Below are 14,971 nucleotides of genomic sequence, written 5' to 3' on the forward strand. Positions count from 1 at the left end.
TTAGCCCACTGTTTTGTTTTGTTTTTTGGCACTTTTAGAGGAAACAGTAACTGGGGTCAACCAAAGTTCAAAGTTTTAGGCCCTAGTTACCAAGATAATCTTGTTTTTCATCATTTAACTGTGTTTTATTTGAACAATTTAAATTGTTCACACAATAAAGTAACAAGAAACATGAAGGTGTGGTGTTGCATGAGTGTCTGGGTTTGTAATTGCATGTTTGTTAATGGAGCAAACAAACGGAAGTCAAACAGAAGATTGACCTGGACCCTGATGACCTGGAGCAGCGCGCAGCAAAATCCCGAACACAACAGGATGACCAGAGGTAGAGCACGCAACCAAAGAGCTTTTAGGGCGGATTTTTTTTATTTCTATCCTCTGATGTCTTTAACACCTGCAACTTTGTAAGAGGAGGAGAAAAAGGGTAGGCACCAGGGACAAACACACAAGACCCAGGGCCGTAACAGTGACTAAGGCCTTAAGGACAGACATTGAGTTATTAAGTCGCTTTACTGCAACTTGTTTGTGTCAATTTCAATAACTTTATTTAAAAGTTAAAGATGAAGTGTTTGCTGGTAGTACGAAGACTGTTTCTGAAAAATGGTTAAAACAATTCAATATAAAACTAAAAGAAGCTCAGAACCTGTCCAAATAAAAAAACGTACAGAAAATCTGTTTCTTTAAATGGAAATTCTTTAAAATGGCGTTTTATTGGATAAGTAAGACTAAAAAAGGAGGACGGAGCAAGGACTTTTATGTCTCGGTATCAAAAGTGGAACAGGTTGGGTTTGGTTTTCATCAATCCCCTTCTTCTGCCATGTCAAACAAACCATCAGCCAGTTTGAACATAACCTTAAATAAAAATCCTGCGCTTTAGACGTGAACTCCAATCTTCCACTTCAGAACTGTACCTGCCAAACGAATAAGTCACCTCACTGATGTCTGTTTCAGCGTTAAAGTCCAGATGGCAAAGACAACCTGGCCCCGCGGGCCTTAGGAAGTCGGTAGGAACATTAGGCCTTCACATCAATCTACATCTGCTCTGCAAGAATACATGAGTACAAAAACCCATTGAGCTCCAGGGTTCCTTACATAGCGCTGACAAGTACGATGTACGCAAAAAAAATAAACATGTATATTCAAATTTTTAAGAAAAGATTATTGGAAAAGGGTGGAGATTCAAAGGCTTCTGTAGAGTTTTAGGTGATCATTTCAAGACGGACTAATAATTGAAAATAATTAGAAAAACCAAAATTATGCTTTCTTTTTCCATCCCAACATTTTAAGACACAGACAGTTGAAGTCTAGTATACAAAGATATTATGTCAGAACAGTCTCTACAGTACAACAGAGCTAATTTGCTTAGTTGTTTCTGCTTCTTGTTATCTAAAAATTGACCATAATATTCGGATGGCTTTAAATGAAAGCGTTCATTGTCGGTGGTGTGCACAAATGTTCTGCTGGGATCAAAGCGGCTGTTGTGAGCCAAAGAAAGCACTCTGAAAGTGGTCATATTTGCGGTGAGATGTAGCAGGGGAGTGTTCTGGGATTTCTGCAGCGCTTTGGGGCAAATTGTTTCTTTGTGGCGCTGATGAAAAACAGAAGGTGGCTAAGAGAGCGGGAATGACAGACTTACTGTAACTGTAGCCAAACAGATGCGTCCGTCCCATTAAAAAAATCAAACAGGAAAACCACATTTCTAAACACTTATTGTTCTGAAAATTCAGTTAGTTCTCAAGGAATAATAAAGACGAGTTGACATACGAGGTAAATGTTATGACAGTCGATGTACATTTTTGTCACATAGATTGTTGTGTATTATGTTAGAGCGCTGGATTTCACAGCCCAAATATGTAATTGATTACAATTTTTATTTATTTTTCCAATTCCATTTCGAAAAAACATTTTTGTTTTGTTGTGATATTTAATAGTCAGTAAGTAGTGATTATTGACTGCATATAAGAGCTGGCATCCCCTCCCCCGGCGTTCCAAACAGGAAGTAGCTACTGACTCCAAGAAGCCAAAATCCCACAGACTTCTATAGAAGAATTAACAGCTATTACTCAGTCATTATATTTGTCAAAATAACCAATCTTGCTCTGATACCTTTTTGTTTTATGTTTTACTGCTAATCTTAAAAATGTTAAGATATTTTGTCTGTAGTGCAAGTTCAAAACATTTGATGTGGTAAGGGGTAAGGACTTCCAAGAAACTCACTCCTGGTGTGAAAGAGTGGTTGCCATAGTAACGCTGACTCATACCTAGGACTGTGAATCGTTACTCAACAAAGCAATCATTCTATTCGATTCACGAACCTGGCTCCTACTATTTAATGTACCATGTTTCTGCAGTTTTTAGGGCAGAAAAGAAAACATAAATATCACTGTTGCAGGTGATGCACAAGGCTGCTAGGCTGCTTCTTCCCACTTCAGACTACGCTGGAATTACGTTAATTGTGTCTTGGTTAAAGAGCTACCGTAGTCAAAAAAAATGTGAACACTGGAGCTAAAGCTACAATGTTAAAGGGTTAAAGTAAATTCATTTTTTTCAGGACTTATGTCAGTAAATGGAACAAAAACACACTTGATATTTTTACTTTGAAAATGGGAAGCTTCTCCTACACTTTATTTTGAAGATTTGTTTTTTTTCCGGTAGTAACACTACGCATTTAGCTTTTTTTTTGTTTATAAAATTAAAATCCAACATTATTTTGCATCGTGGAGCACAAGTACATTGCCTGAATTACACGTTACTTCATGTATAAAGATCGTGAATTAGCGATTTTGGATGTAGCAAATATTAATAGTTGGAAAAAACCCTATACACTATTATTGAATGTATTTCTTAAGGCCAATAGATCCTGTGAAAAGTCTATAACCCTAAAGTAACCCACATCAAAACCAGACTTGATGTTGTATATAGCACACCACAAAAATAAACTGTTTCTACTCACATTAGCATTTTAAAACCATTTTGTTTTTCTCTATCGAAGAGTATAACAGAGACATTTCTTGAATAAAAACATAATTTTACTGGCTACACAGTTTTCACATGCTCTTCTGACGTTTTGGAGATGAGATGACACCAGAGTCCGTTCAAATAAACCCCAACTTCCTTCCCATGATCTCTGTCACAGAGCCAGTCATCATTAAAGCCACTTTTTACATGCCTGGAAGTTGATCCAACTTTGTTTTTAAGACCTTCCTGATCCTGTTTTTCTTTAAGCGTGACACCAGTGACTCGCAGAGCTGCTCTTTTCCCACTCAGGAAGCAATAAAGCAGTCGACAAGCTCTAACACTTGTGCACTCACAGGTCCTCACGTCGCTGAGCTGTCTGGCCATGGAAGTGTTTTAGGGTGGAGAAGAACTACTGGAAACTTAACTTCTAGCACATTCCCAGCAGTTCTAACTTGAGGCTGTCACTTTAAAACCTTTGCACTTCATTAACAAAAACAGTGTTGTCATTGTTTAACATTGCCGGCAGTTGTAATAATTAGCTTCTATTCGGCTTTGGGTGATGGTGTGTCAGTATTAATGCTTTTTATTGAAATGCCGTCTCCATCTTTATTTTTTCTGCAGCAATGAGTCATGCTGACTAAAGGGACGGACACTTTCAATAAGCGGTGGTGATGGCTCATTTAAACTTTGGAGCACATTTAACAGGTTCCCAGGAAGCTTTGTGATTTATGGATAAATCAGTTTCTGCTTTAACATGTTCAGAGTTTAGTGACAAAACTTCAGTTGGGAGGAAAACATGTAAGGTCAATCAACTGTTTTTATAAGTAGTTTTGATAAGTTTATCATAAACCTTCATTGTTGAACGTTTGGTACAACTGTTACTTTTATGGGCTGAAGATTAATGATGAAAAAAAAGGGTGATACGTTAATGGGTACCTATCAAAAGTAGGGCTAAATTTTTCATATGTTGCCAAACGTACTCAGACTAGCATAGTCAAAGGGAAATGATCTTTAAAGGTAAAAAGGATGAAGGTCGTAGATCATTTGGTCAATAAACATTTTGTCCTGCCCTGGTCATGATATACTGTAGGGAAATTTGTGAATATATGGATGGATGGACAGATTAATGAATAGGTAGATAGATGTGCAAATGAATACACAATAGTTGGATGGAAAAATAGATGGATTGATAGATACATGGATGGACGGACAGTAGGATGAATGCATAGACGGATGTGTGCATGAATGGATGGAAATATAGATAGACAGATGGATGAATTAATGGATGGGCAGATTGATAAATAGGTAGATGGACAGATGGATGGCCTGATGCATATATAATAGATGGAAGGATGGACGGATAAATGGATGGAAAGACAAAGTAGGATGCATGGATGGATGATGAATGGATGGATGAACGGACAGACTGACGGATGGATGGATGAACAGGTTGATGAATGTATTCATGGACAGATGGATAGACAGATGCATTCATAACGGATGCAAAGATGAATAGATAATATACAAATTGATAGATGGATGGATGGATGGATACAAAATTCTGGAGGCTTAGCAAAAGGTTGTGTTTGTAACATTGACATAGACGTAAAAGGAGGGCAAAGAAACTTGGTCTTTCCATGAAGCCAAAGCATTTCTTGACAGGTGTTTATGAGTTAAAGCTATCACACATTATCTTAAGTATTATGGTTGAATGAAAAATGCTGCATGGATTGTTCTTCAGGCAAACTGGACTTTAAAGATACATATAGAAGACATTTGTTGGTAATCTGAGAAAAAAACAAACTTTTTTTTTCCAAATCCAGATGCCCTGTCCTGTCATTAACAACTCTGGGTAACCGATAATCTTCACAGTCCAACATGATGGCTTTCATCTGCTTCTTTATCTGTTATGTGCAATCACATCTTTGGAAGTCTCCCCAAAAAAAGTTTCTCGTATTAACCCAACATCTTCAAACTTATCTAACATTTTCTTCTTGGTACTGTTACCAGTGTGTCACTATGTATAACCTTCTTTGCTGTGACTTTTATATGGCCTTGAGAGTGGCAGGGAGCCTCCTCAGTGGCTGACAAATAAGCCAAATTGATTGGATGAAGGGCCTTCTCTTTGAAGGTGTTAACCCCCTGCCTGCATGGGCAATCTCTCTAATGGTGTCCCAGCCACCCTGTCACACCACAGTTTCTAGCATCAAGGCCAGTGAGGGATTCAAGGGAGGAGCAGGTCAGTGGAGGAAAGGACAACTCCTCATTATGCAGTAAGTTTGAGCTGGCTGGAATGGTGTAAATGGAAAAATAAAAGTCCAAAGTTACCTGGAGGCAGTTCTGTTTTATCTGTACAAACAGAAATCGTCAAAAGTATAGCGATCACGCAAGTAATCACTACAATCAAGGTAATCTTTTGTGACTGTCTGAGGCCACTCCAAATCAATGTTAGAACTGCTGATAGCACTTCTGTCTCTCCTTGCTTCCTGATTGTCCTGCGTGACTGTTGAGATGTGCGAATAGAAGGAATCCATAAAAAGTAGTAACTTGTGAAATTCAAGGTCAAGGATGACACGAAAAAAGCCTAAAGGATAAAATGTCCTTGTTTGAAAATAGAAGAATCGGTAAAGCATAGTTCACTTGATACTAAAAGTATTTCCATTACACACATCATATTTTACCAGAAGTAAATGTTGTGGCCAGTTTACTTCTAGACTTAAATATTCTCCAACAATATATCCATTGGTATATTCATCAAGTATATTCCAACATAGCTGTGGACATGTGTGGGTGTAAAACCAGTGACTGTCAAAGTTCTAAACTATTAAAAGACACAATGGGAGATGTTTGCTTTAAAAAAAAGAAAAAATGGGCAATCCACAATTAGAAGAACTCAGCAGATTTCCACACAAACTACAATCTGATTGTCTACTTTACTCATTTCTATAAGTGTTATCTAAGTCTTTGCTATGGATGGATATGACATGATGTAATGCATAGCATTCATAGCCACTCCGGGGCAAAATAACCCAAAGCCTGACATAAATGTGATATGTACACTACCAAAAAAGGCTTGGAATTGTTCTACGACGCAAACCAAATTGGAATCGGCTTTATGCGTTGGCTCATGCGTTCAAGTGACGACTTTCGAACTTCAAACTTTCAGACCTCCATGTTCAAATCTCTCTCGTTCACTTGTTGCTATGCAAGTTTTTAAGTCTGTGTTCGGGCTCTATGAACAAAGCGCATGCGTCAAAAGTTAAACCACTTGAACTTTGACCAATCAGACTCTATGGGTAGCATCTTTTTTAAAACAAGGAAGTACCATTGGAAAAGTGATTTCATGGACATTTGGCACCAAGTTTCTTCTAATTGAGTACATGCCCTAGTATCGGGTAGAGACAGACCTGTGAGAACATTATATTCTAAAAAGTCTGTTCAAAAACCCATTTTCAGAGTGTTCTTGAATGCGCCACTCATGCCCGATGTGTATGAAGCCTTAAACTACAAGATATTTTTGCTGACCGGTGGCTCTCCAAACTAAAGTCTTTTCCATCTTTATTGCCCTTTTTGTTGTTGTTGTCATTACTATTGAATCTTTTTTTTTTTGGACAATTACATTGAAAGAACAAAAATAGAGCCAGTAAAGCCTGACAGACAAAAGTTTCAAATAAATGAACCTTAAAAAAAACTTTTTGGGTAACAGAAAAGAGAAGGTTTAACTGAGAAGAGGCTGTCATCACGATCCAACACTAATTTAAAGTTTCAATGGTAACTTTAAAAGATAGTCTGATAGAAGGAGGCAGAGGGAGCTCCAGCATCTGTATAATAACAGGAAAATTACATTCATTATTGTAATTTACATCTCATATCTCTTCCAATTATTAGCAGTTTGACCTGCTTAGCTTGAAAATCGGAAATGGCTTCCAAAGAAGATGGCATAGGAGAGATGAGGGACCATACACAAGCAAGAGGCAGAGTTTGGGACTTTGGGAGTCGAGAATCGCAATCAATATGGCTCTAAAAGATTATGATTTTAAATTGACATAATTCTCTGCCTCAGTGCACAGCTGTGAAAGACGCCACTGAAATGCTTTGAAGTCTGATATGCAATATTACTGCCCGTAATTTGCTCATCTGCATCTCTGGAGGGAACACCACCTGGCAGTACGTTCAGTCAGTCCTTCCTTTTAAATTAAAGCTGTTCGGCGGTAAACAGGAGACTTGGAATATCCAGAACATATCAGCATGACCCTTAAATGATACAAATGTTTAAAATACACTAATTTACTCAGTTTTTCTGCAAATGTTTTCATCTCTTCACTGGACAAAACTTTGGTCCTTCCCTTTTACTAACTTGTTTCTCTTTACTGCACACACTCAGCCGTTGAGTTGTTTCAGTTCTTACGTTTTCGATTTATTGTGCTCAATGCTCCTATTTGTTGACCTTGTAGCTATATTTTTGTTTCTTTTTTTCTTCAAAAGCCAGTAACTTTATTTAAACTTATTTATTGACATAGTCAACAGTGTAGAGTTGTAGTTGACCAGCCATCATTTGCTACAACATTTAGGTCCGGAACCTCCATTTAGGACATTTTACAAAACACAAACTCCTGTTTCTTTATGTCTATCTTCCTCCTTTGATATCTGATCACATCACAACTTGTTTTCTACTGTATGTACATATGCATTGTATAAAAACGTATTTTTGTTTACCAGTGCCAATCATGTTATACATAATTAAATTGAAATGTTGAACAAAATAAGGCTTTTCACTTACAGGTTGTCTATTTTACCGGTTTCGGGATATTTACATTTTAGAGACATAAGGCCTAATTTATATTCAATAAAAATAAAGTAGGTTACCACTTTTTAAATGTTTAAGCCTAAGTGTGAAGAAACTGTATTAACTGAACTGCATTTACATTAGTTTATTATTTTAATGCTTTATATTATATGTGTTAAACATTTGGTCACAATTCTGATACTTTCTTCCAAAAGCCATTTACAAGTTTCTTTTTTAGGTAATGCATTGGATTGGGTGTATTTAACAAAAGACACAATGACTGTCAAGATTGGCAGATAGTTGCTAAGTCTGGTAGACTTGAGCCATCCACATGTTCACACCAATTTTATTTTTGTCTTTAGTTCAAGTTCTTCTGCACAAGACTATGACTTCAAGTTTAAATTTAATAACCTGTATCAAGTTTTCACAATACGGTCGTTGTTGGACTTACTAGATCGCAGAGCAGATTGCGTGACTTCGATCTCACTGTCGGCCTGGTAAGTCTGGAAGGCCGAAGTAGAACTTGTGTCGCTGGGAAACGGCTCTGGACTATGAGTTCCCGTGGAACTGGCACTGGTTCCATCACCTCCATTGTGTGGATCCTGTTCTTCGTAAACTGCAACCAACTGGAGCACAAAAGAAGAGTCAGAGTTTCATTCAAAGTGCCTTACAGTTGTCATATGTGTAAACAGGCCTAGTGTAATTTAACATCAGAATAAATAATAAAGGACAAGCAAAAGCCCATTTAACACAACCTGTTGATCAAAAATATTTATTATAAATATATCTTCATTTGGAAAATGCAAAATCCAAAAAACATGAAAAAGGAAACCAATTAGACAATTAGAACCAGGTCCCCTAGTAGCCACTAGGTGTAGAGTGAGTTATTTATTCATTCATACCCAAGGGTTATAAAAAAAAAAATTATGGGAAGTACATTAAAAATGCTTAAACTTTAAAACATGAAACATATTTTTTTTGGCCTCTTTGGCCAGATTTTGGATCATAGGGACACATTTTTATGAACTACTTAATCAATTTCTTTGCATTTAGGATTGACTATAGAAATCTTTGCCTTTAGGGGGCTGATTTTGGTATGGCAATGAAACAATGACATCATATCCTACCAAAATGGTAAATTTGTAATTGACTATTACAGCTTCAGACTTTATATGGCCATTTTTGGTAAGGCGATGGAATGATGAAATTGTATCATACCGAGATTGTTAAATTTGGGGTTGCCTATTCCAATATTTGCCTTTTTAGGGCAGTTTTTGATAAGGTGATGTAATGATGACATGGTATTCTACCAAGATGATACATTTGGGATTGACTCTTACAATTCTTGCCTTTGTAGGGCTATTTTTTGGAAGGTGATAGAACAAAGATATTGCATCCTATCAAGATCCTAAATTTAGTATTGTCTATTATGATTTTTCCCTTTACAGGGCTGCTTTTTGAAAGGATAATGGAACAATGACATCATGTCCTACCAAAATGGTGATGGCCACTGACTTGGGATTTGTGCAAAACACACCATTGGTAACACCACCATGGTCTCCATCCAACTTCTTACACCTCTTTAGTCTTTGGTCTCCAGAAAACGAGGAAAAGAAAACAGAAAATCCACAAAGCCTGTTGCAGCAGTGTGGATGGAACTAGCAGTGCTCAGGGGCTCTTTATTTCCAACAGCATCAGTTACTAAACCTGTCACAAGAAGATTAACCTCTTTATTCCATCCAGACAGAGCAATCACGCAGTAGTCAAATGATACACAACATGCCACACAGCACAATAGCATGTATATTGGAGACTCAAGACAGGCTCCTTTTATGTCTTTGTGCTACCTACAAATCTATGCAGCCAGGAATAGGGAGAGAAATCTACTCTAGAGACCAACAAAGAAAGCATTAGTTACTGTGGGGAGCAAACAGCTTTTATGTAAACCACACTATATTGGTCGAATGCTAAAGATGGTATCTGCGTTTTACCTTTGTATTTGCAAGTTTTCATCACGCGAGCTGGGAGAAATCTGCATATAAACAAGTTTAGCAGTCTCCGCTCTTGCGTTTGATTTAATTCACATGCAGAGGAGTCTGATGCCTAAGTGTATATTTGTGTATCAGCGTGTGGATTTATGCCTCTCCAAGTGTGCTTTACGGCTGCCATTATTCCCTCCAGCGTCTCTTACGTTTTACACAATTAAGGCAATCCTTTTTTTTTTCTGTTTGCTTTCACTGCCATGTCTGAGATGTACTTCATCATCGAAAGCCTCTCCAATTTTACTCCTATCACGTTTCCATCCCAATCCTGAGATGACACTCCTCAGGTTGTGGTTTTTTTTCTCAAATGTACTCAGTACACGGCAGAAGCAATCAGAAGGGAAAGCGATCCGCAGATTGAGAAGGTAATACTCTTCAAGTTTGCTCACTTGTAAGTCTGCACATTCAAATGTCAGGGCATGGGTGACAGTTTGCTTTGTGTTTTACTGGCAAATACGGTTAACAGGCAAAGCAGGGATGAATGCTGATTAGTGTAGCTTGAGTTTCCCTACTGGTTAACACATATACCGCTTTCTGCAGGTTTAAGCATGACAAGAGACTGATGTGAATGCAGACAAGCAGGAAAAATATGTCCCTTAAGCGAATTATGCTCCCCCAAGAGTGCGCGTGAGCCAGTGAGTCATTAGTGACAAAGTAATCAAGCCTCCCATTCATATGTGGCTACGGGTATTTAACAGCTCGACAAGCCCTGAGCCTGCCAGCTGCCCATTTTGCTGAAGTGGTGAATACTGCTGTTGGTGTTGTGATTCATTTTTAAATGCATTTGGTCTCCCACTAATTAGGTCCCCTTTTCCGAGCCTTGCATCCACTCAGCCGCCACTCCAAAGGTGTCAGTTAGCGTCCGACATGAAGAGACCGGACTCACTCTCACACGTCAGAGTCAACCTCGAATGCAACACAGTGTTCTTTCCTTTATCACGGGAGTTATGCTCTAAAATGAACCTGCAATAGGTGAAATTGAAGTAGGATTATTGATAATTTAAGGCTGTCACTACACACTTTGTACACTTTTCTCAGACTTTTTTCTCTTTGTTTAATGCTTTATCAGCATATATGTAACCGGGAAACATAAATAATACGCTCTTTGACATCACTTATTCTTCCACCATTTCAGCAATCATCATGAATCAGCTGATTCTGACGCAGAGATACGCGGTTTTTCACTTCAGCTTTGCACCGTTATGCAACACTTTGTGTTAAAATGTGGACTTTCGACTACGCTGTCTTACGTTGATTCTGTAAATAATACTGATGCCACAACTCTAGTTTTAAAACCGAAGATTTGTAAGGGAATCATTGCATCCCAACTGCAAACATTGGCAAGTGTTTACGTTGAAAAAGTCGAAAACAAGTGTTCAGCTAAATTTCACATACTTAATATTGTTTTATTACATTTCAACGAGCTTCATGTGGGCCAAATGAAAGCTTTTCTTTCATTGTTATTTGCTTATTAGCAAATTAAAATTTAAGGGATTTTAGTTTTTTGTTGTTGCTTTTGTAATACACAAAACAAAGCTGAGACCAAAAAGCAAGGTCTGAACAATATCATGGGGGGAGAGTGAATCGTTGCATCCCAACGGCATATAACTAAAGTGTTTTACTTCAGTTTTGTGTCCAAGATTCAACGGAAAGAGAAAAATTAGGATTTCATTTTCGTGACACTCTGATTTGGTCTGTAAAGCAATCGTTAGTAGTTCTATTCTTTTGTCTATGTGTTTTTGTGCAAGTATTTATGTTGAAAAAAAAAGAAAACAAGTGTTCAACTAAATTTCCTATATTTTTTATTGTTTTGGTATGTTACACCAGTTTTAATGTGAGTTCACTCAAAGCTTTTTTCTTTTTTATTAGTAAATTAAAGTAAGGAATTTTCCAGAAAGTTTGTTTTTTTGTTGTTGCTTTGTTATGTACAAGTCATGGAGCGAACTGAAAAAAACTGGAAAAAAAAACCCTGACCAAAAAGCGAGGTTTAAAATGGGATTGTTGCATCATTAGGAAACACTTTACTACTGTAAAGTGTTGCATATCAGAGCAAGGCTAGTTTTCTCCACTTCAGAATCCACTGGAATTCAATTACCGTATTTTCCGGACTATAAGTCGCCCTTTTTTTCATAGTTTGGCAAGGGGTGCGACTTATACTCCGTAGCGACTTATATTAGAAATAAATTGAAATAAATACATTGTTAACCCTCCTGTTATGTTCATTTGTGAGGAACAGAGATGATTTTCCTGGGTCAATTTGATGTATGTGGTATGTTAAGTGTTAAGAGTATGTTAAGTGACTCAGAGAATCAGCAAACCTTTTTTACAGTAAGATCTTGAAGGCTAACAACATAATTTTCTATTTTCCAATGATTTCATAGATTCAGAAATGCAATAAAAATGACAACTGTTTCTACAAATACAGGATAAAAACAGAGTATTAGTTGGCCAATGATGCTTCATGAAAGGAATAAATAAATAAGTATGAGAAAGAATTACTGTGAAATTATGAGATAAACAGTCTGCTATGATTGTGTCATATGAGTTTGTGCAAGGTTGTTCTTGGTCTCAGATTTTGTCAAATAAATTTCCCGTCAAAATGCGACTTATAGTCCAGTGCGACTTATCTGTGTTTTTTTCTACTTTATAATGCATTTTTGGTTATGCTAATGCTAATGTTAGGGTAGAAGATGTCCATGACAGAGTGAGGTGGAAAACGATGATTCGCTGTGGCGACCCCTGATGGGAAAAGCCGAAAGAGAAAGAAGATAATGCATTTTTGGGCTGGTGCGACTTATACTCCGGAGCGACTTATAGTCCGGAAAATACGGTAATTGCATAAACGGTTAAAAGGTTACGGTAGTCAAAGGAATGTTGACACTGAAGCTAAAGCTCCCGTGTTAAAGGGTTAAACGCCCTTCAAGTTCAAAGCTTCACAGAAAAATAAGTCCAGTATTATAGAAAGACACCAAAGATCTGATTACGATAAAAGATTTGTATAGATTTGGAAAACTAAACAGAAAACACCACAGAGTTGATTGACCAACAGTGGTGGTCTACAGTCAACAGGACGCAGAACACAATATAAAAACGAAAAAAAAAAATGCATGTGAAGTTGAACTAAAGACTTGTTCAACTAATCAAATGAAATCAACGAAATGAATCGAAGCTGAGGAAAAAAAAAACCTAAAAGGTTGGGAAATCAGAGTTTTACTAAAAATGGAGCAGAAACTTATAAAGCCAAAGAGAATAACACAAAAGACTGGCTCAAGAAATGATTTTATTTGAACTTCCAGACAGTACACATACACTTTTTTGCCTTTTTTCTCCTTTTGCTTTGTTTCATTGTCTTGATCCACTCACCAAGGGTTTGTTTCAATCAGTCCCTTTTCATTAGTTGTTTTTTTTTTTTAAGAGAGAGTGGTTGAGTTTAATTAAAAACAGCTTTGGAGACTATTTGAACTGGTATCAGAGAGACAGATGCAGTCGGCATGAGTGTGAGTGTTGTCATATTTTCAGTCTTTTGAATCTTCAAGGCCGATGCGTATCATAAAACACAGCGTTTGACTTGAATCAGAAAGCAAACTTTGAACAGAGGCTTGTTTGTTCCCAAATGGTTGTAATTATTTGTGAAGTTGTGATAAGCAAAATCATCATTAAAAAAGGGGGAAAAAATCATCATCTGCAGTCAAAGTTAAGAGGGTCAAAACACAAGTGATTACGAACTTTTCAAAATTTATGGTGGGTGACAGGGTGTTGGCTTGGTTTTACTTGCTTTTCCTAATTAAAAAAATTGATGGGAAATGCCAGTCACATTAAAAAAAAAAATGACCCTTTAACTCCCGGGATGTCACCGGCGACACCAAACCCCTTTGACTGTTTACGCAATTAATTCCAACTGATTCTTATATTGGTTTATTTTTTAAACTTTTATTTTAGGCTTGATGTTACAAAACCTTTAAACCACTTAACAAACACGACAAAGTTACAACAACCCATAAACAAACATTTATACATATATCAAGTAGTAGATTATAGACACAAAAAGGACAAAGACGGGAGGCAAAAGCATAAAAGAAAAGAGAAAAGAAAACCAAAACGGGTTGGATCTTAATTGATTAACTATTCATTTATCTCATTTATCTATTGTCCTATTTGGGTATATCTCCACACCAATATGCGTGTATCTTTCTATTAGATTATTCATTAGGTTGTTAATTAAATGTTGATTTTGCTCCACTGCATTTTTTATTAAAAGCATCTCGCTCCATAAGAAGGGAGGCTGTCAGTTTTTCCATTACATTTACTTACTTTAGTTTATTTTTCTACTATTTTATTGTTGGTGCATTGATATTTTTCCAGCTTGTTGGGATTTTTTTTCTTCCTATTGCTAATAATGTATAAAATTCACTTTTTTGTTCCCTCTTGAAAATCTTATTTGGTATCACACCAAGCAGACATATTTTTTTTATTATAAAAGTAGCTTTGTGCTGATGTAAAACACTTATCGGTGCAAACCCTTTTATTCGGCAACAGAATTAGCTGATTTACGTTGATTGCCTGAACACTTCACTGCTATATAGTGTTGCATATCAGTGAAAGCTGCTTTTCTCTGCTTTTCTCAAGAACGGAGCTAAAACTCCTCCAGATGACCAACGGTCGGATAACTGAATCACCTGAAGGTAGGAGCTGAAGAAATGTTTGTTCCAGGCTCAAGAGCAATTTGAAAAACCTATTTAGCTTCTACCTGCTTCAGTTGAGACAAGCACAGCAAAAGTTAAGAATTGGCTAAGTCCCATTTCATGCACCTTTCCCCCTCTCCTGCAGGGAGCTCGAACTTTGCTGCTGCCTTAAGCCCCTAGAGCAAGGCTGACAACTCATCCACTCTCAGTCTGTTCCACTGACTGTCACAGCCGCTGCCAATCACCCGCTATCTACCTGGAAGCCCGAGGGCTGTTGGAGAGAGGCAGGAGCAGGGGATGGATGGTGTGAGGCGATGATGGGGTGACGGGGTGAGAGGAAGGAGAGGATTGAAGACGAAGTTAAAGAAAAGAGAACCCTCCGATTTGAGGGTACAAGCGGTATTTGGGATTCGACATTTCCATATCTTAAACAGAGGCAGAGCGAAAGCGCTAGAAAAAAACCCCTCAAATGTGCCTTTCATATTGGCCTCCTTTGATCTCCTTAA

The 14,971-nt window shown here is 37.4% G+C and overlaps 1 protein-coding gene and 1 long non-coding RNA gene across 3 annotated transcripts in view; one reads left to right on the plus strand and one right to left on the minus strand.

Moving 5' to 3' along the window:
• The window catches only part of LOC101161760 (partitioning defective 3 homolog), a 409,769-nt gene that overhangs the window by 287,011 nt on the left and 107,787 nt on the right, over positions 1–14,971 (minus strand). For both annotated transcript variants that reach the window (XM_023950353.2, XM_023950354.2), the window contains exon 3: positions 8,193–8,367. In XM_023950353.2, the coding sequence (XP_023806121.1) occupies positions 8,193–8,367 (175 nt within the window). The remainder of the gene's footprint in view (positions 1–8,192; positions 8,368–14,971) is intronic.
• Positions 1–14,971, plus strand: part of LOC144988369 (uncharacterized) — a 40,089-nt gene that overhangs the window by 20,456 nt on the left and 4,662 nt on the right. Inside the window, exons 2-3 of the long non-coding RNA XR_013652256.1 lie at positions 14,410–14,465; positions 14,611–14,795. This is a non-coding gene — a long non-coding RNA (uncharacterized LOC144988369). The remainder of the gene's footprint in view (positions 1–14,409; positions 14,466–14,610; positions 14,796–14,971) is intronic.

This window comes from Oryzias latipes, chromosome 20, assembly GCF_053564925.1.
Source record: "Oryzias latipes strain Hd-rR chromosome 20, Olatipes_Hd-rR_3.1".
In the NCBI taxonomy this organism is placed as follows: Eukaryota; Metazoa; Chordata; class Actinopteri; order Beloniformes; family Adrianichthyidae; genus Oryzias; species Oryzias latipes.